Source organism: Halichoerus grypus, chromosome 12 (genome assembly GCF_964656455.1).
Source record: "Halichoerus grypus chromosome 12, mHalGry1.hap1.1, whole genome shotgun sequence".
NCBI classification, from domain to species: domain Eukaryota; kingdom Metazoa; phylum Chordata; class Mammalia; order Carnivora; family Phocidae; genus Halichoerus; species Halichoerus grypus.
Genome location: NC_135723.1, coordinates 91591196 through 91612310, shown reverse-complemented (window position 1 = coordinate 91612310; position 21115 = coordinate 91591196). Strand labels below are relative to the sequence as shown.

The following is a 21115-nucleotide window of genomic DNA, read 5'->3' as shown; positions in this document are numbered from 1 at the left end:
GTCCTGGGATCGAGCCCTGCATTGGGCTCCTTGCCCCGCATCGGGCTCCTTGCTCCGCATCGGGCTTCTTGCCCCGCATTGGGCTCCTTGCCCCGTAGGGAGCCTGCTTCTCCCTCTGCCCGCCGCTCCCCCTGCTTGTGTTCTCTCTCTCTCTCTCTCTCTGACAAATAAATAAAATCTTAAAAAAAAATAAAAAGAAAAATAAAAAATGGAAAAATGTTTTACTAGTCTCTTCAGGTAGTCATGTGTATTTTTCATTGATTCTCTACCAAAACTTAACAAGTAGTAATTTTTAAAAGCTTAGGTGCAATGTGGAATCAGAAACCAAACCATTGACCTTTTCATTACAATCCCTTGGATAATCATATACTCTCAATGGATCATTTGCCCAAATGTGACTGTGTATCATAATGCATTGGGCATTTGGGAAATACTGGTTCACTGAGTTTTGCAGATCTCCCAAATGCTGTCACATTTCATTATATAATCACTTAAAAAAAAATCACATTTATAAATATCCGCCACAGAAATACCCTCATCAGAAAAGTTTTCAGCATTGAGAAGCTGTCAAGTTCATGTTGGTGCAAAAAAGTTTTCCAAAATTTTAATTGTTGTTTGAAAGTTAGTATTTCATCACTGGCAACAAACAATGCCAGTTGTTTCCCTTTGAAATGACAGAATCGTTTGGATCACTTCTGAGAAGGCGCCCGCCAAATGCCTCTGTCTGAATAACCACAGCTTGTCAGCCGTTCTTTCAAGTAAAGATGGTGTTCTGTGAAAATAGCAGCTCATTCAGCTGACAACTCACACCAGCAGCACTCTCCTGACTTCATTATGCCAGAAAAGTGCTTTCTGGGTGCTTTCCATTTTGTCCCCCGGGATATTAAAAATTAAACAATATCTCCTCTTTCGCCTGGACCACAGCTCTCGTCTCAGAACTGCTCTGCCTGCTGGAGCTCTTGCCTCCCTCCCCATCCGCTCTGCAATTAGAGTATGTTTTCCAGGCTGTGCTGTTTACCCCCACCCCACAGGCTTCGGAGTTGTCAAGGGCGCCAGTCGCTCTTGTGATAAAGCCACCGTCCTTAACAGGGTCTGCAGCTCGTGGCTGTCCTCGTCTTGCTTCACCAGTGCAATCCCACCCCCGCCCCCTCGTTCTCTCTGCCCTCTTTATACTGCCTTCTTCCCCCGAGGAAGAGGAGTCCGGTTATGCAGCTCAGAGAGCTGTGTTCTCTCCTTCCGTGTACCCATCTCAATTATTACACATTTGTCCCTGTGGTTACTTAATTTGATTACTGAGACTAGAGAGTGTCAGCTCCGGAGCCACACTACCTGGGCTCAGATCTCCGCTTTACCACTTACTAGCTGAGCAACTTTGAACTTGTCACCTGTCTCAGATTCCTAATCTGTAAACCAGGCAAACCATAAAAATGGGGATTTAAATTATACCTATTTCTTCGGGCTTTGTCTTACATTAGCCCATAGTAAGCATCATCTTTGTATCAGCCATTGATATTAGGATCATTATATTTGACTGCCCTGCTAGACTTCACCAGAACGGGAATTGTTTTGCCCATTGATGTACCTTGCCCAGCACATCATAGTTGCTCAATCAATATTTTTGAGATGATTTTCTTTTATTGTCAGTGAAAATTTGGTTTTAATTAAATGTTTGATTTTCTTCAAATTAGTCAACGGATGCTAATTTAAAAAATCAAGTGGTGCAAAGGGGTTATCAAAGTAATGCTAAAGTCTCCCGCTCCACTCCATCTGTGGTTTTGTTCCCTAAGAACTACTTCTGACTAGTTTTTTCTTCTTGTTGTTACTGTCAAAATCTCCAGCTAATACATTGCCATTGCTGTTCCTGATTTCCCTGCCTTAGGCAGTTTCTATTGACTCCTACGCTTCTTTAGTTTTGGTCTCTCCCACCCCCACTAAAACATAAGCTCCGTGAAAGCAGGGGCTTGGTCCTGTTTCCAGCTGTGTCTGCAGAGCCTAAAGCAGAGCCTGACACATTGTAGGTGCTCCATAAATAAATAACCCCTGAATGAATAAGTGGCTACATCAAGACTCACTTCTGGAAGTTTCTGTAGATGCTTCCCATTGTGCTTGGTGAAGTTCCAGTAAACGCCCAACGGAAATGAAATGGGCCCTATTTTTATCTTTACTGTTGCACAGCTGTTACCTTCTGTCTCTCCTCTGTCCAGTCGGTTTCCATATCCATTTTACTACTTACACAGTTACGAATATGATGCCCGCTCAAGTTGCCATTTCATTTTGTAACATTGTATCACTAAGGACTTAGTGTTTCCCCCCCAAGGAATTTTTTGTATTGTTTTTGTCTTTATGGACCATAATGTGTTGTTTGCAATCCAGAAATCCATAAAGCTCTGAAAACAAAAATAGTTTTTATGGACTTGGCAGCACAATCTGACCTGATTTAACGTGAGGCATATATAATTTCTATTGATTCTTCATAGTAAGAATGTAAATATTTAAGTACAGAAGGATTAACATGCTTTGATTACAGGATGCTGCCCCCAGGACCCACGGGGATATAATATATCATCTATACCTGGCTTAACTTTCTAAATAGGGAGCATTCTGAAATCTGAAAGCCATCTGATCCCAAGGTTTAAGACCTGTACCAAGAGTGTTATGTGTTTGTTACAAAAATATCAGAGAATAAAGAAAAGGACAAAGCACATAAATCCAGATCCAAACCCTACCCATCATGATGATTTCAGTATAGTTCCTTCCACATCTTTCTATGGGGATTACACATGTTAAAAAAATTCAATGATACTATATGTACTGTTTCATAAAATACTTTATCAACAGTGTTCCAAGAACATATTTCCTTGTCATTTCATGCTGTTTTAATAGCTGTCCTGTATTCTATCACACATGTGTGTCATAGTTTATTTAGCACCCTTATCCTTTCCTACTCCCTCACAGTGGCCCCTGAAAAGGGTTCTGCAAAATCTCCAGGGTTCTGTGTACCAGTTTGAAAACCACCGATCTGGCTCAGCATCTTCATTTGGCAGTGAAGGAACTGGGCCTCATGATGGGGAGTTGTCTTCCCCCGGGGCCGCTCAAATCTCTCGGGCTAGTTTGATTTAGAATACACATCTCCAGAGATTTGTCTCTCTCCTCTCTCCATTATATAATGCCAGCTGAGCACACGTCTTCTTTGCTCTTCCTAAAATCTTTAAAAAAAAAAAATCTTTTATTTTGAAATAATTATAGATTTCACAGAAAGTTGCAAACAGGACAAGGAGGTCTTATATAACCCTCACCCAGTTTTCCCCCATTGGTTACATGGGGAAATTGACAATGACATAAAATTGTATATGGTTCTATGTCATTTTATCACATGCATAGATTCATATAACCAGCACCACAATCAAGACAAAGAACTATCCTGTCATTGTGAAGATCTCCCTTGTTACCCCTTCACAGACACGTGAACACACACTACTACCACCATCACCACCATTCCTAATCCCTAACAATCACTAATTTGTTCTCCATCTCTGTAATTTTTTGTCATTTAGAGAATGTTATATAATTGGAATCATACACTGCGTGACTTTTTCAGATTTTTTTTTTTTCGCTCAGCGTAATCACCTTGAGATCTATCCAAGTTGTGTTTATCAATAGTTTATCGCTTTTTGTGCTGAGTAATATTCTAAGGTATGGATGTACTACAAGTAGGAAATTTTGGTTGTTTCCAGCTTTTGGCTATTACAAATAAAGCTGCTATGATTGATATATAGGGGTTTTTTTTTTTGTGAACATAAGTTTCCATTTCTTTGGGATAAATGGCATGAGTGTGATTGCTGGGTCCTAAGGAAAATGCATATTTAGCCTTTTAAAAAACTGCCAAGCTATTTTCCAGCTGTTTTACATTTCCACCAGCAATGCATGACAGATCCAGTTTCACTACATTTTTGCCAGTGTTTGGAATTGTTACTATTATTTGAGCTGTCCTAATAGGTATATACTTATACACTGGTATCTCATCGTGGTTTTAATTTGTATTTCCCTAATGGCTGAACATCTCTTCCCGAAATTAGTTGCCATGTGTACATCCTTTTAGGTGAACTGTCTCTTTATGGCTTTGGCCCACTTTCTGATTGGATTTTTTACCATTGAAGTTTGAAAACTTGATAAATTCTAGTTGAATCCTTTATCAGATAGATACATGGCTTATATATATTTTCTTCCAATCTTTAGCTTGTCCTTTTATCCTTTTTTTTTTTTTTGAGATTTATTTATTTATTTGAGAGAGAGAGAGAGTGCATGTGAGCGGGGAGAGGGCAGGGGGAGGGGCAGAGGGAGAGGGAGTCTTAAGCAGACTCTGTGCTGATCTCGGAGCCTGTCCTGGGGCTCAGTCCCGTGATCCTGAGATCACAACTTGAGCCAAAACCAAGTCTGTTAAGATCACAACTTAGCCAAAACTAAGTCTGTGCTTAACCAACTGCACCATCCAGGCTCCCCTCTTTTTATCCTTTTTACAGGATCTTTTGCACAGCAAATTTTTGTATTATTTTTTTGTTTGTTTTATGGATACATTTTGTATGTCTTATCTAAGAACTTTTCACCAAGCCCTTAGTTCTGAAAATGCTCTCTATGTTTCTTCTCAAAGTTTTATAGTTTTACATTTTTCTTTTTTTCTTTTTTTTTTTTTTTAGAGAGAGAGCATGTGCTCACATGCAAGTGGAGCAGGGGAGGGGCAGAAGGAGAGAGAGAATCTCAAGCAGACTCGTTGAGTGAGGAGCCTGCCTTGGGCTCGATCTCACAACCCTGAGATCATGACCTGAGCCAAAATCAAGAGTTGGGTGCTTCACCAACTGAGCCACCCAAGCGCCTCTAGTTTTACATTTTAAATTTATCTATGATCTGTTTTGAGTTAATTTTTGTAGAGGGTATGAGGTTTAGGTCTTGGTTCCATTTTTGGCCTATGGATGTCCAGTTGGTCTAGACCATTTGCTGAGAAGGTGATCCTTCCACTACTGAAATGCTTTCCACCTTTGTCAAAAATCAGTTGACCTGACTTGTGTTGTAGGTTTATTTCTGGATTCTCTATTTCCTTGCATTCACCTATGTGTCTACGTTTCCACCAGGGCCACACTCTTGACTATTGTAGCTGTATGGTAAGTCTTGAAATCAGTTAGTGTGGTTTCTCTTATTCTTCTATTCACTAGACCTCTGCTGATATGACCCTGTCTGGGAAGAGACGAGTGCCTGGTTACTGCTCTCCACATGACCTCCACGCCCCAGTGAGGGGGTGGCCTCATTACCAATGGACAGTCGGGAAAGTCTCATTGGATCTCTTCTGATACCACCCAATGAGGCTAACAAGGGGTGCCTTATTATCACAGGGATAATAAGGACTGGGAATTCAGACTCTGCATTTGGCCTTCTCTGACACGATACTGGGGGTATCACTTTGGTACATCTGGGTGAGGGTAGAAGTCTGGGCTTTCCACTTGGGCTTTGCGGGCATGAGTGGGCATGGGATCACAGTTTTTTCTGTGGTGTTTGGCTGGATTAGAGTGATTATTATCTAAAAGTCTTTCTTGCTAGGCTGCCCCTTTCCTGATCCGTTGGCTAGAGAGAACAGGCTTTATTTGGGATTTTTTTGGGGGGGGGGATTTTTTTTTTTTTTTTCTATCTGCATATCTTGCTGGCTTCTGCAGCACCAAGCCTAGGATCTAATAAGCAAAAGAAACCCCAGAGAACTCACCTCTGTCATTTCTCAGACCCCGAGTTTCCTAGAAGGTCTGTCTTCTCTCTACCTTTCAGAGCCTTCTAATATTTATTGTATATATAATGTTCAGGGTTTTCCGTTTTACTTATTGGGAAGAAAAAGTATTTCTACTCCATCTTTCCAGAAGCAGAAGTCAAAGAAATTTTTTTAAAATGCGAATCAAGTAGGTAATGTCATTCCCCTGCTTCAAAATTTCCAAGGGCTTCCCAGTGTGATTAGAATAAAATCCAAATTTCTTATTGGCCCCTCAGAACTCCCCTGGCTCAGCCCCTGCTTGCGCTGACACCTCTCCCCACCCTCTCATGCCCCAGCCACACTGGCTTCCTTTCTATTTCTTGAACAGGTTGAACATGCGTGCCATGCGTAGTTGTAAATAGGGACTCTGGTGTTAGATGACCTGTCCTGAGTGGCTGTGTGACCTCGGGCAACTTACTTAGCCTTTTTGTGCCTCTGTTTCCTCATATGTGACTTGAGAATAAGAATACCGCCAACCTCATAGGGTTATTGAAAAGATTAAGTGATTGACACACGTAAAGTAATGAAATGTGCTCTGCAGTCATAGGAACAATGCCCAGCACAGGGAAGCACTCAGGAGATACATTAGCTATGGGGATGAAGTCACATGACCGCTCTTGCAGGGCTGGCTGTTCCTTGCTGCCTGGACTCCCTTCCCCCAGCTCCTTTTTTTGCAAGCCTGGCTCATTTTAATCCTCTAAACCTCAGCTCCAATGGCCATTATCTGCTTATCTAAAGTAGCCTCTCTTCCTTTCTCTGAAGCCTAGCTTTCTATAATTGCTCTTTTCATACTCTGCAATATCTTGCTAATTTATTACTTGTTTACTGTTTGTCTCTTTCCATATGGACATCAGCTTCATAAGGGCAAGGACCTTATCTCTTACTTAACTGCCCTATCCTCAGAGCCCAGAACAGAGTAGGCACATAGTATACACTCAATAAATATTTATTGGATGGATGAAAGAATTCAGGTCATTTATGGTTACATGCTTATTACACATAATGCTGCAGTAGACACTATTGTAGTTAAATTTTGGTTTACAACCTTAAAAATTTTTTCATATGCTGAAGTTCCTAAAGTGGGATTACTGGGTCCAAGGATATGCAAATTGCCTTTTTGACAGATTGCATTAATTTACTGTCCAGCAGGTGTCCTATGAGTGTGCACCTTCCACTTAGGGCTTTAGGAGAAAAAGAAAGCAAGCCTTGAAATACAGTCTCCCTCTTATACTTCTACTTTCAAAATAATTACCTAATATTCTATTATACTTTGCAGAGAAGGACACTGGGAACCTGGGGTTAAATCGCTTCCCCAGGGTCGCACATGGTAAATGAGAGCTGGGATCCTTGCTCAGGCAGTTTGGTTCTAAACTCTGCTCTTAACCATCAAGATGTGCTTTTCCTCTCTATGCCCCTCAGTGATTCCTGGGCCCCGGAACCTTTGAGGACGGCTACACCATCCGCGGACGGGGAGACACAGCAACCCCCAACTGGGGTGAAGAGCAGAATGAGAGGTGGGCAGGGGAAGGGGCAGGAGAGGGAGGCACCGGTTGGTGCGGGGGCTCCTCTTGCTTCGAGTTCCCCTGGCAAGAGAGGCAGACTCAGCGTTGGTCATTCTCCTTACAGTTTTCAGTTCTAATCCTTCAGCTCTGCCTTGTCGCTCCTGAGTTCAGCCTTCAGAACTTTGCCCAGGTGAGTATGGACTCGAGTGATTCTGCCATGTTGGGATGGTGGCTGCGGCCAAGCTCTGTTTCTTAAGAAACCTGGCATTACCTTTCCTGCAGGCCTCGTTACAGGCCACCTGCTTCCGTTGAGGCCCTGGCCCCCCACCTGCCCTGCCCCAGGTTCAAGCAGCACCTGCTCAGCTGATCGTCCCCAACTGCCTTCACCCTGTTGCCTCCCAAGGTAAAGTTAGATCTTGCACTGTGTTCTCAAAAGCAATAGTTCTATTTGATGATGCACAAGAATCACCCGAGGGGTTTATTAAAAAAGACAGATCTCAGACAACCTGGGAAATTCTAACATTGATGGGATATTTGATATTAAAGAATTATTGTTGAATTTTAGGTGTGATCATGGTATCACGTGTGTGTATTATATATAATAATATGTATAATTATTATATATAATATATAACACGTGTGTATATTATAATATATATTTATATTATATGTGTGTATTTTTTAGAGATACATACTGAAATATTTTGGAAGACATAATATGTGTGGGATTAGCTTCAAAACAGTCTGGGGTGTGTAGGAGAAGCAGGTGAGGGTACTGATGAGGTGAAATTCAACAGGTGATGCTGAGTGGTCTGTCTATGGCGGTTCCTTAGAGTGCTCTCTGTACTTTTGCAGATGCTTTAATTTTTCCATAGTAAAAAGTAAAAAAAAAAAAAAACAGCACCCCTTTCATTCTAGGGTACATCGTTCAGGCACCCCAGGTGGGTGCATGCAGGGATCTGCCCCCGCAGGGAAAGCTGCTCTGCCAAGCTCATTAATGGGCACGAAGGTGGTCTCTGCAGAGTAACCAGCCCCTGAACCAGGAGACACGGCTGTAACCACTTCACTCCTCAGCCCCTTAGCCTCCCCACCAAATAAATGCAAGACAGTAATATTCAGTGAAAGGGTAAATCCTCATGTCTGGCCCTGTCTCTTTTTTACCTGGGTCACATCAGAAGCTGACTTTTAGCTACCGACTATTCATCGGTGTATTCTCTTTTGGAAGTAAAGTGTTTTTGAAGATAGCTGTTGTTAGGATGGTGGGCATGATATTTTTTTTTCGTTTCCAGAACGATTTCATTTTTACAATGACAAGGAGGGTTCGGTGTGCTTCGTAGACACACTGGAAGGTTGTCTCTAGGGCCCTTCGAAGGCCTCTAGAAACCTCTTCCAAAACTTCTGCTCGCTGCAGGGTAAGTTACTTTCCTTAGAGAAGAAAGTCACTGCTTCCTGGTGGGGCCCCAAGGTCGTGGCCCCGGGCACAAGTGGCTGGGGGAGGGAGGGGGTTTGAGCAGGGCTGGCCGGTGAGGCAAGTTTGTCCTCACCAAAGGCCAGTGTTGATACAACAGGGCTGGCTCTGGGCTCTGCAGGCACCTAGGGAGGAGAAGTACCGGGAGGGGCTCGTGGCCGCAGGGAAGCCACCTGAGGAATCCCCAAGCCAGGCTGGTCCTGGCCTGCCACTCACAAGCCCTGACCGAACACCTGCTTGGGGACTGGGCTGAGGAAGCGTGGGAGCCTTAGCTCTCGCCCTACTGCAGATACCTGTCCAGGACCTGCTGGGGCAAAGCTGGGGTAAGAAGGCTTTTCACCCTATGTTCTTGGTCTGCTTGCTGCTAGTGGTGTGTGTCTCTCTTTTATGAAAACATTGCCTTATTTACCAGACAGGGTAGTATGAAAAGTTTTGATTCATCTAGGTGTCAAAAGGCAAAAAATGGAGGATCAGGCCAGGCATTCTGGAGGGAGGGATGAAGTTTGGGCTCTAGTCAATTAATTGGGAAATACCTTCTGAGCACCTGCTTTGTGGTTGAGCTAGACTGGTGATAGAATGGAAAACATGACATAGTTCTAACCTCATGGAATTTACTGGCCAGTGGGCAACACAGACATTAAACAAGTAATTGCCAGTGACTTCTGTTCTGGGAGTACTTGGTTCACCTGGTGTTGGTGGTGGTCTGGAAGGGCTTATGGAGGAAGAGGATCCTGACACTGAGGCTCCAATGACAGGATTATGTTGGGTGTGTGGGATACTGGGGGGCGAGGGGAGGAAGAGAGTGAGGTTCCAGATCTAGGGGAAAGCATGGACAAAGGTCCTGAGGCAGGAGGGAGCTCTGGGAGAAATTCCGTGTGTCTGGAGAGCAATGTGAAGAGAAGTGAAGCTGGAGGGGACGGCAGAGGCCAGACACGCCGCAGCCTTTTGTTGGACAAATCTCATATTTTGTAAGAAATAGAGATGATGGAAGACTTAAAGCAGAGAAGGGGTAAACCCAGTGTCTGGCAAACAATAGCTACTGTACACATTATAAAATGAAATGAGAAAAGGGGGCCCATTCTGGAGGTGTGGTAGTTATTCCAGAAGGTTGGTCTTTGGGGCAAGCAATTTGGCTTGGCAGTGGTAGAGCAGTCCAGAGGGTCTTTGATGGGAATGGATTCTACATGAATACCCTTTTTCCCTATAGAGGACATACAGATTTATTTCATTCTGGCTGACTGCACAGGGTTCTGGAGGTCAGCTTAATCACTTTCCTGTTGATGGATATCTGGGTTAGATCCATTTATTACAATTATTGTATACAATGTTATCAGAAACATCTTTGTGCATCTATTTTCCCATACCTCTCCAAGTTTGTCTGGATGAAGAGCAGCAGAAATCCGAGGTCATGGGTATGAGTAATATAAAATTTGATAGACACTGACAAATTCCTCTCCGAAAAAGCTGTACAAATTTAGACTTCAGCTACTAAGTGTGTGAAAATGCCTTTTCTCTCACACCATCTAAAACAGGAGTTTGTAATCGTATTTTTTAATCTTTCGCCAATCCAATAGGTGGTGAAAAGTGCTATCTTGTTTTTGTTTATATTTCGAAAATTAAGAGCCATTCCTGTTGGATTTTTTTTTCATGTTGGATATTAATATAGTGCAACTAAAGCCAGTTTTGATCCGAAGGTTTCTACACCCTTACTCTCTCCAATATCTTTGTCTCCTGCAGACCAAGGCTGTGTCAAGATGGCGTCCGTGTTTCGCAGTGAGGAGATGTGTTTGTCCCAACTGTTTCTCCAGGTGGAGGCTGCATATTGCTGTGTGGCTGAGCTTGGGGAGCTTGGATTGGTTCAGTTCAAAGATGTAGGTGTTGCATTCTTGGAAGGCCAGAGGAAGGTGGGGTGGGAGTAGACATCTCTTTCACACCACTTCTTGGTAGTGAACTACGTGCAGGGAGAAGAGCCCTGAGCTGGGATAGATGGAATTCCATGTGGTTCTAGTTGTTCTGGCTAAGATTTGTGATAACACTGAGCAAGTGACTTGCAAACCTGTTCTCCTTTCCTCCATAAGTATCCCCTCTATAGGAATGTTTTGAAGCTCTAGTACAGTCAATACTTGTTAGATGGCATTAGACTTTCTTTCCTAAGTAGTATCTTCCAAGAATTAGATATCTCCAATGGGCATGTAGATTACCAAACCTTGTTCTGAGGACAGAAATCAATGCTTCCTAATTAGTCAGTCTGAGGATAAAGTATCGTGGGGTGCACAGTCTCTCTGTGGTGATATTCTAGGGCGAGACGGTCTTGAGTGTGATGTTGGGGTATCATTTCCCAGAGGTGGTTTCCTTATCAAGCTTTTTTGAATCTGATTTAGAAAATTAGACTCTTTACCCCTTTACTTCCTCACCAAGATCATGGCCAAAACTAAGCTCCTTCAGGGAAGGATCATGTCTTGTTCTTTGTGTCCTTAGTTCCTAGGACCTGATGTGAGGCTATTCCTCAGTGACCTTTATTGGGCAGGATGCCAAATTGTATTTGGGGGATTATGTGTAAGAATATCAAGGTTTTTGCCTGTAACTCATGTCTTGTGCATGGAAATATCTATTCCTAAAATGATTCCAGCAACATTTTCCAGCATTAAAAAAAAAAAAAAACAGAACAGAAAAAACACAACAACAACAAAAAACCCCAAAAGGAATACGTTGGTGGCTGTTGATACCAATGTGTGTCTTGTGGTTTCTCCCCACTCTAGTTAAATGTGAATGTGAACAGCTTCCAAAGGAAATTTGTGAATGAAGTCAGAAGGTGTGAGTCACTGGAGAGAATCCTCCGTAAGCCAAATTTCTGTTTACTGTCTAAATGTGAACTGGTGGGGAGGTAAGTGGTTTGCAGGACTGGATTATAACAAACATGTCCCTATTTGTATAAGGACAAAGTGTTCTAGAGACAAAGTGGGGCAGTGAGAGTTGGGATCCAGATGCTGTGGCAGGTCCTGGGGGCAATTTAGGCAGCTGAGCCGGCTGAAAGTCGGCTGTCTGCTTGGATCCATTTCTTAGGGGAGAAAACACAATCACCTTGGGATCTCTGGTGGGGGTTTCATCCCACAGGTTTCCTGGAAGATGAGATGCAAAATGAGATTGTGCCTCAATTGCCAGAGAGGCCCCCACCAACCCCTCTGCCACGGGAAATGATTATGCTGGAGGTATGTTGAGCCAAGGACATGATAGCTGGTGGCCCTCCATCTTTCTTTTTCTCTCTACTTCCTTTTATAGAACACTGAGTGCCCGCCATGCGCAAGGTACCTTAGAGAGAAACAAAACCTGGCCGTGCCCTCTAGAAGCTTATAGAGGAGACAGTGGAGGAAGGAGGGAGGGGTGAGGTGGTGGGAGAGGATGTCAAAAGGTAGGCAGAGCCAGATCCTGGAAGGCCCTGCAGATCTTGATTTTAAAAAATTGGATATTTTATCCTCAGAAGAGGAAGGGCCCGCTAAAGGAGGTGGGAAGGTAGGGGAGCTTCACTGCCCGAGCCTTATCTCTGGCTGGGTTTGTTTGTTTTTTTCTTTTAAGATAACTTAAAATTCTTGAAATTTTTGAAGCTGTTAGTGGTATAAATAAAGATACTCTGACAGAGATACGAGACTGGCAACTCCCCTGAAAAATATTTTGGATCCTATCATACTAAATCCTGGATATTTTGGGAGAAGTTGTGTTGGTTGTATGTTTCAGACAGTACCTTAAAAAAAAAAATCAGTGCATCCCCCCCCCCAAAAAAAGAAGAAGAAAGAAAGAAAAAAGAAGAAAAAAATCAATGCATCTAAATGAGTTTGGTATTGGCTGATTGGTTGGTTTTGAAACTCTACACTCTCACACATTCGTAGTAATAACCAGTTAGATAAGGCACAATCAGATGTGTGCCAACAGTCCTTACTCAGTATTTTCCTTTTAGATATTATTTATTGTTGTTTTTAAATATTTATTTATTTTTTTTAGAGAGAGAGAGAGAGCCGGGGGGAGGGGGGAGAGGGAGAGGGAGAGTCTTAAGCAGACTCTGTGCTGAGTGTGGGGCCCGATGCAGGGCTTGATCCCATGACCCTGAGATCATGACCTGAGCTGAAACCAAGAGTCAGACGCTTAACTGACTGAGCCACCCAGGCGCCCCTGGATATTATTTATTATAAAGATGAAATTAGAACAACATGAGCTTCTGAGTAGCAATATCTGTCTAACCATTGGTCAAGGGGACAGACTGATTCAACTGATCTGGCAGTGAGTTGAGTGTTCCTCCAGCATTCCTAGGGAGGGGAATCCTTCTGGTAAGAGTACACAATTGGCTTTGGGCCCTTGCCATGCAGAATTTCTAAAGAGGCTTTCATAACAATCCTAGGGAAAGTATTAATTAAAAAAAAAAAATCTACCCACAAATCCACCATTTCAGCAAAAACTGCCTTTTCTATTTTCAGGTTTTATCCTTATCAGCTATATTTTTATGTAATTACATGCCATAGTCTACATTATAATTTTCTACTGTTTGCATTTACTATCATATTGTAAACTGTTTCTTAAATGATGCATGATTCTCCAAAATATTTTTAAAAGCAGCATTATTTTTAACAGAATCATTAAGTGGATAGAGCAAATGGTTAAGAAATGGGGATTTCATTTTCTTCCCCCCACCTTTGTGCCACTGTAGTTAGTGTTCAAAATTTAGGGTAGTGATTACCTCTGGGAGGGGAGGGCATGGGATGCAATTGAAGTTGGTTGATATGTATGTGGGGTTCATGGTGCAGTTCTCTCCATCTAACATATGTAAAATTTTCCATCATAAGAAATGTTAAAAATTCAATTTTGTCTGATACTAATATGCTTTTGAGGGTGGTGGGGGAAGGTAACTAATATTTGCATGGATATCTTTGTTTTACTGTTTATTTTTAAAATCTTTTTGGTAAGGGTGTCCCCCAGGTAGATTAAAAGAAATCTAGCATGATAATCTCTGTTTTTTAATAGGTGATCTTAATCCATTTTCAGATATTGTGGTTGCTGATTTACTGGCAATTGTTTTTGTTAAATATTGAATTGGTACAGTAGAATTTTTAGAAAATATGTGTAAGGTAGAAAGAATAATGATATAGCAAACACCAAGTGCCATCACTCTGTATGACATAAAAGATGACCACAGTGATGCTCTTAAAAGCCTTCTGTGTGCCCCCTGTCCTTCCGCTCCTCCCTTGAGATAATCCTGTCCTGAATTTTGTGTTTTTCTTTTCCTCGTTTCTTCATTGTTTTATCACATATTTAGTCTTTTAAATAGCATATGATTTAGCTTTGCACATTTTAGCTTTATATAAATGAAATCATCATGTTTCTTCTTTTGCAACTTGCTGTTTTCTTACGTCATTTTATTCTTTAAGACACCGTATTGTTTCATGTTTCTGAAATTAATTTGTTTTCACTGATGGGTAGTGTTTCTTTTATTGCATGTTCCATACTTTATGGAACTTTATCCATTCTACTGTGGGTGGACATTTGGATAAATGAGAAATGAGCTTTCATTCTATACCAAATCTTAGTAGTGCATTCATGAATTGTGTCCAATAAAGAGTTGATCTTCACCTATTAGATTTTGAATTTCAATACCTATATTTTACATTTCCAAGATTTCTTAATTGTTCCCCTTTTATATTTACCTTTTCTTTCATTTTAGGGCATGTTGGTTTAATAATTTTTTGGTTTGTGTGTTTGTGTAAGCAATGCCTTCACTTATCTCTTTGAGCATTCTAAAAAAAAGCCTTAAACTCTTTTTCAGACTAATCCATAAAAATAATTTCACCCAATGTGAATTTGTGTTCTGATTGTTGATTTTGTTGGTGATTTTTCTTTTTCTTTTTTTTTTATTTTTAAAAAAGATTTTATTTATTTATTTGACAGAGAGAGATATAGGGAGAGAGAGCATGAGCAGGGGGAGTGGGAGAAGGAGAAGCAGGCTTCCCGCCGAGCAGGGAGCCTGATGTGGGGCTCAATCCCAGGACCCTGGGATCATGACCTGAGCCGAAGGCAGACGCTTAACAACTGAGCCACCCAGGTGCCCCTGATTTTTACCTGGGATCATGACCTGAGCCAAAGGCAGATGCTTAACAACTGAGCCACCCAGGCGCCCCTGATTTTTCTTATCATTAGATTTCTTCTTGAGACTTACTCATTTTGTATGCTCATTTTGGAAGGAAGATTGTTTTTTTCTTTGTTTTTGTCTTCTTGCATGTTGTGCTGACAGTTCTCTATATAGCCTTTTTTACTTGCTTGTACCTGGTTCTCCAGATTCCAACCCAGAACTAGCGATTCCTCTTGTTATATTTCATCATTGCAGTGTGTTTGGGGCAGAGGGAATTCTCAACATGTAAATTCACTCCAGCTTCCCTTTTTTCGTGTTTTAAATGGGGGAGAGACATGCAATTTGCTGAAATGCCTTGGCTTCTTCAGGAAGCTAATTTCCATCCCTGCAGAGTGTTTTCTAATCCTATTTGATGAAAATGGATCTAGTTTATAGCTCTCCAGTCATTTTGAGTTGGACTGAACATGCCACTCAACTTCTGGCTATATTATGATACACTGAATTCTTCTTTGATATTTAGTTATTTGTAGTGGTTAATATACAGTAAATATTACAGCACTGTCTGCCTGCTTTCCCTTCTTTTTCCATTCTTCATAGACTCTTCTAGAAAAACTGGAAGAAGAATTACAGGAAGCCAACCAGAACCAGCAGGCTTTGAAGAAAAGCTTCCTAGAACTGACTGAACTCAAACATCTGCTGAAGAAAACCCAAGATTTCTTTGAGGTTGTTATCTGGGGACTCTTTATTAAAGGGACCTTTCCCCCAGAGCCTCAAGTTTCCATTTTGAAAACTGGCTGGTTTGGAATATGCATAAATCACGCTTGTTTCTGTCCCATGCCGAGGTCATTAGTGAGGGGGGAGGGCATTCCGGGGGAAACGTGGTGCCAATTTGAACTAAACACAAACATATTATGATGCTCTTTGGAAAGTATGTGCCCTAAACACGCAGATGGAAGTGAGAACAAAGCACAACAGTGAGTTTGGGCAGATTTGGGATTTCGGTAGTAAAAGACTGGGGGAAGTTTTTGATCTGGCAAGGAGCACTCGACTTTTTGAATTCTCTTAACTATTTGTGGAAAATTAAAGTTTTGTTAAAAATAGACAAACCTTTGAGGTGAAGGGAGCTTGGAAGGTCGTCTAAATATGTTTAAGAGAAAGCAGTAGTTCTTTGACTTTCAGACAGAAACCAACCTCGCTGATGATTTCTTTATGGAAGACACTTCGGGTCTCCTGGAGTTAAGAGCGACACCTGCCTGTGTGACTGGAAAACTGGGGTTAGTGTAACTCTGCTCTGAAAGTTAACATGTAGATGGGTTTCTGGTCCACAGTTCAGTGCCTGGAATGTGATAGATTTCCCAGAGGGTCTGAGTGAGTGAGTGAATGAATGAACAAATGAACCAGACACTGGAATGAGGGCTATTTCACATGAATATAGACCTCCACACTGTAATAAACCCAAGAGTAACCTCTTCAGGTTGGTGGAGTGGGAGGTAGTGTTACCTTCTTGTTAATGGTGAAACTAGCATTCTGGGAGCCTGAAGAATATAATGTTTATGTTGTTCCTACAGGGGGAGGATGTGGCCAGAATTGTTTAGATGCGTTTTCTCAACTGTTCCCTGCTTCCTTATCTTGGAAATACTGCTTTGGCAATAAAATAGATTTGAAATTTGCCGTTTGAAGTGCAATTAGCAATGAGGTAGTCATCTGATCACATCATCCACAAGAAGGAGTAATGTGGTATTAAAATGCATGGTGATTCAAAACAGTGGGATTTCATTCAGTGTCCAAGTAAAATTGATGTGTATGCATTGAAAACATTTGATCAGAAGGTAATATAGGCTCAGCGCACGTTTAAAGTGAAAGACCAATGAAAGTAACCATTTTAAAATTAATAGAAAAAGTTTCAATTGGAAATTATCTAGACACAGGGATGATTTTAAAAGTAGAGATAAATGGAAATGAGTATGTCTGTTTCACTTCTAGCACATTATTTATGAAAATGCATAGAGCCCATTGTTGAGCAGTTGGAACAGTTCCTTTCTTAGCTACGATGCCATAATGGCGGGCTATCATATTGCTAATTGCAAGTAAGTGACTATGTAGTATCGGGGTGACTAAGGAAGTCTCAATACATCGGAGGAAACAGGAGGCCAAAAGGGACTTGGGGCGAGTAGGGGCTGGGCTGCCGAGTGGCCTCGGGACCCCTGCCAGCTAGTGAGTCGTCCTCGTGCTCAGGGGGAAGCGGGCCTCCGTCTCGTGCTGGCGCGTCCTCAGGTCCTGCGGGGCCTTCTCCCTGCACCCCGCTCCCTGGGCCTCAGCAACGTCTCCCCGTGTGACTGCCCAGGTTCACGGCCGGGGTGATCAACAGGGAGCGGATGGCGTCCTTTGAGAGGCTGCTGTGGAGAGTGTGCCGAGGGAACATCTACCTGAAGTTCAGTGAGGTGGACACGACTCTGGAGGATCCCGTCACGGTGGGTGTCGCGGGCTGTGGAGAGCTCTGTCCTCAGTTTCCCGGGGCCCTCGCCGGGGGCTGGCGGGAGTTGGGGGGGGGTTCTCTGAAGCCGTGGGTCTTCAGTTCTGTGAAGCTAAAAGCCACTGCCTTTCTTTCTCCTGGCTCTTCTCTTCCCCCCTTTGTAAAAAAAAAAAAAAATTCCTACAAAAGGTCAATTCAAGGACTGATTGTTGTTAACACCCCACAACTATTCATGCTTCCAAGACCCAGCTATACCAGGTCCTGGAAACTTAGCAGTGCTCCCGCCTCGGGACGCGGCAGCTGGGTCTTCCTCACCAGGAGCTGAGAACTGGGCTGGGTCAGTGCGCCCCAAGCTTCAGTGTGCACCTGAGCAGCAGTGACCTGGGCATCCTGTTAAAATGCAGATTCTGATGCAGTGGGGTGGGGGCGGGGCCTCCGATTCTGCATTTTTTTTTTTTTTTTAAGATTTTATTTATTTATTTGACAGAGAGAGACACAGTGAGAGAAGGAACACAAGCAGGGGGAGTGGGAGAGGGAGAAGCAGGCTTCCCGCTGAGCAGGGAGCCCGATGTGGGACTGGATCCCAGGACCCCGGGATCATGACCTGAGCCGAAGGCAGACGCTTAATGACTGAGCCACCCAGGCGCCCCCCCGATTCTGCCTTTTTGACCAGCTCTGCTGATGCTCGGAGTCAGTGGACCGCGCGCTTCCAACAAGGATTTTGAGAGGACTCTTCACTGAGTACCCTGCACTTACTGCTATTAATTCTGTAATGTTGGCCTTCTCTGCCCGTCCAGTCAGCATTTCAAGCCGCTTACTTTTTAATTCCAAGTTGCGCTTATTTCTAAGTGTCCTAATCTTTTCCAGAGTAGAGGTGAAAAAAAAAAATTAATTTGAGGTTTTATCTCATGGAAAATAATTTCAGAGTTAAGTGAAATTTAAAATAGGAAGAAAGCTTATTTTTTCTCTTGTGCTCTTTCTCTCTCATCCGTAAGCCAGAAGCAGGTTGTAGTAATAAACATGGAATCTTTTTTTTTTTTTGGTCTTCTCTTGATCTTGGAGAATACAGTTTCCCCCTGTATCAGTATGTGTCCCTCATAGATATTATTTTAAAAATTGATGTTGAATCATCACTTTCCACAACCATGTTTTGACATGTAATAGTTATGGTGATAGAGTATAAAGTAGGCATCTGGGAAAAGATAACGTTCGCCTGTTGATATAGAAGGTCACTGAGCAGATGACATGAGATCAGAGTGGATTCCTGGTTCTGGTGGATCCAGGGACAGGAGGACCTGAGAGATTCAGAAAAGGACCAGGGGTCCTTGGACAAAGGAGCCTTTGGAGATAATGTAAAGCAGGTAGCCCCCCCAAATCCTAAATAGCCCTCCCTGGCTCCCATGAGCAGTTGCCAAAATGACGATTCGTTTTTATCTTCTTTGCAATTGATGCGGAAAATTTCCAATGAGTTGATACGACATTATCTATCTACTTATGGACTTTGTTTCCAGTTTTTCTCCAGAATACAGACACTACGATGACCATCTTTATGCATGTCATTGTTATTTCCTTTTGAATTACTTCCTTGATATAAATTCAAGGAAATAGGATTACTGGCTTAAAGGGGGTGGGCATTTTCATGACACTTGGTGGCTCCTGACAAAGGGCTTTTCAGTGGGGCCATACCTGATTCCAGAGCCCTGAGTGGCATATGGTGAGTGCACTGGATTGGTTATAACTTTTCCAACGATGGATTTCATTATTTTGCCTTTACCCTCCTCTGCCCCAAATTAAATAAGAGTAAAACAGCACATTGCTTTGCTTGAGCGCTTTCATATATGCTTGTGAAATATGTATTCTTTCTTGTGAATTGTCACACTTGGACTTGAGAATTACATTTTAATCAGTGTTCCTATGGACGTACAGTGAGTCAAAAATTAGACATGGCTTTACCTTTGTTAAACATCAAACACCCACTCACCCTTGAAATGTAAATATTGTATGTGAGTTAACTCTGGTGAGCTAGGTCTGCTACTTTCATTTTAAGCCTTATAAAACCTGGTTCCTCTCTTCTGCATGGTTTCTTGTTTATGAACCCACCTCTTAAGTATAGCGTTAGAGGTGAATACAGGCTCAGCTGTGGTCTGGCTGGTATATCCAGTATTAGGGTTATTGCTTTAAGGCTGCCTTGGCCTCTCTCAGTGGCCTTGCCCTCAACCATAAAGAATTACAAACTTAGATCAACTGGGAAAAGCTGAAGTTTTCCAGCTGTAATTTTTTTTTTTTAAGATTTTGTTAAATAATCTCTCTATCCAACATGGGGCTTGAACTCATAACCCGAGGTCAAGAGTCACATGCTCTACCAAGTGAACCAGCCAGGCGCCCCTCCAGTTATAATTTAAAAAAATTTTTTAAAATCTAAAAACAGGATTTTACATTTCTATTACATTATAACCAAAAAGAAAAAATTTTATATATATATAAAATTATGTATTATTATGTAAATTATTTATATTATTATGGATAATATATTATGTAATATATATTTTTATATATATATAAAAATATATAGTTTTTACTGTTGTGATTTTCCAGAAAGAAGAAATTAAAAAGAACATATTCATCATATTTTATCAAGGAGAGCAACTCAGACAGAAAATCAAGAGGATCTGTGAAGGGTAAGAGGCTGTTCATGGCTCTTTCATCAGTGATTTGGGTCACGATTAGGTGAAGAGGTGTGTGAGACAAAGTACTCTTGACTGGAGGTTTCTTTGAGGTCCCTTAGGATTTTAGAACAACTTCCCTGCATTTGACTAGATAGTGTTAAAAATGCGACTGATCTTTAAGAGCTGTGGGAATAGGAGCAGAGAGGACTTGAGTAAGCAAAAGTCAAGGTAACAGAAAGTAGGCATCATAACCAAGTCCGTGTATTCCTTCTCACACTCTTTATCAGCCGCTAAGAAGTAGGCACACCTCATGCTGAGCTGTTTCTGATTTTACAGAATCGATTTACTCCAGCAGAAATTATTCAGTAGAGAAAGATGCTATTACATTAATAGATTCTAGGGAGAAGAGACAAGTCGAGCCGTAGTCTTATTTACCTAAAAGCTCACAGGTTCTTTGGTTTGAGTGAAGCTCATTCATTGAATAGAATCATAGCTTGAATTTAAATAGTGCCGAGCAATGCATCAGGAACCCTTAGAACTGGGACTCATTTTCCAACTGCCAAAGAGACAGTTATTCTATTTTTTTTTTTAAAGATTTTATTTATTTATTTGATAGAGAGAGACACAGCAAGAGAGGGAACACAAGCAGAGGGAGTGGGAGAGGGAGAAAGCAGTCTTCCCGCCGAGCAGGGAGCCTGATGTGGGGCTCGATCCCAGGACCCTGGGATCATGACCTGAGCCGAAGGCAGACGCTTAACGACTGAGCCACCCAGGTGCCCTGAGACGGTTATTCTAGAAAAAGGTGGTCATCTAACCAAAGTCAGCAAGTGATGGCTTTGGCAGAAGGGGACGTTTTGGCAGGCTTTTCCATGGTAACCCCCTGTGACCTTTGGAATGTCTGAAACACAGGTTTCGAGCCACCATCTACCCCTGCCCAGAGCCTGTGGGGGAGCGCAGAGAGATGCTGGCCGGCGTCAACGCGAAGCTGGAAGATTTAATCACCGTGAGTGAGTAGTTGAGGCGCGTGACCTGACCGGGAGCTGCCAAGGGGTTACTTTTGCCATTTCCATTTAAGTCCTGTGACCCAGTGCCCTCGCTTTCAGGCC

General features: G+C 42.3%; 1 protein-coding gene across 12 annotated transcripts in view; it reads left to right on the top strand.

Moving 5' to 3' along the window:
- Nucleotides 1-21115, top strand: part of ATP6V0A4 (ATPase H+ transporting V0 subunit a4) — a 75925-nt gene that overhangs the window by 13606 nt on the left and 41204 nt on the right. For 8 of the 12 annotated variants that reach the window (XR_013442891.1, XM_078059616.1, XM_078059614.1 and 5 more), the window contains exons 2-13: nucleotides 7208-7302; nucleotides 7415-7480; nucleotides 7573-7693; nucleotides 8580-8702; nucleotides 10496-10629; nucleotides 11518-11596; nucleotides 11873-11967; nucleotides 15468-15593; nucleotides 16050-16144; nucleotides 17215-17341; nucleotides 19939-20021; nucleotides 20919-21012. Coding sequence is in view for 11 of the 12 variants with exons in the window: in XM_078059616.1 (XP_077915742.1) it covers nucleotides 10513-10629; nucleotides 11518-11596; nucleotides 11873-11967; nucleotides 15468-15593; nucleotides 16050-16144; nucleotides 17215-17341; nucleotides 19939-20021; nucleotides 20919-21012 (816 nt within the window). In the remaining variant the exon portion in view is untranslated. Of the gene's footprint in view, nucleotides 1-7207; nucleotides 7303-7414; nucleotides 7481-7572; nucleotides 7694-8579; nucleotides 8703-8906; nucleotides 9082-10495; nucleotides 10630-11517; nucleotides 11597-11872; nucleotides 11968-15467; nucleotides 15594-16049; nucleotides 16145-17214; nucleotides 17342-19938; nucleotides 20022-20918; nucleotides 21013-21115 lie in introns of those variants that run through there. The other 4 variants (XM_078059618.1, XM_078059617.1, XM_078059620.1 and 1 more) reach the window with 3 other exon arrangements.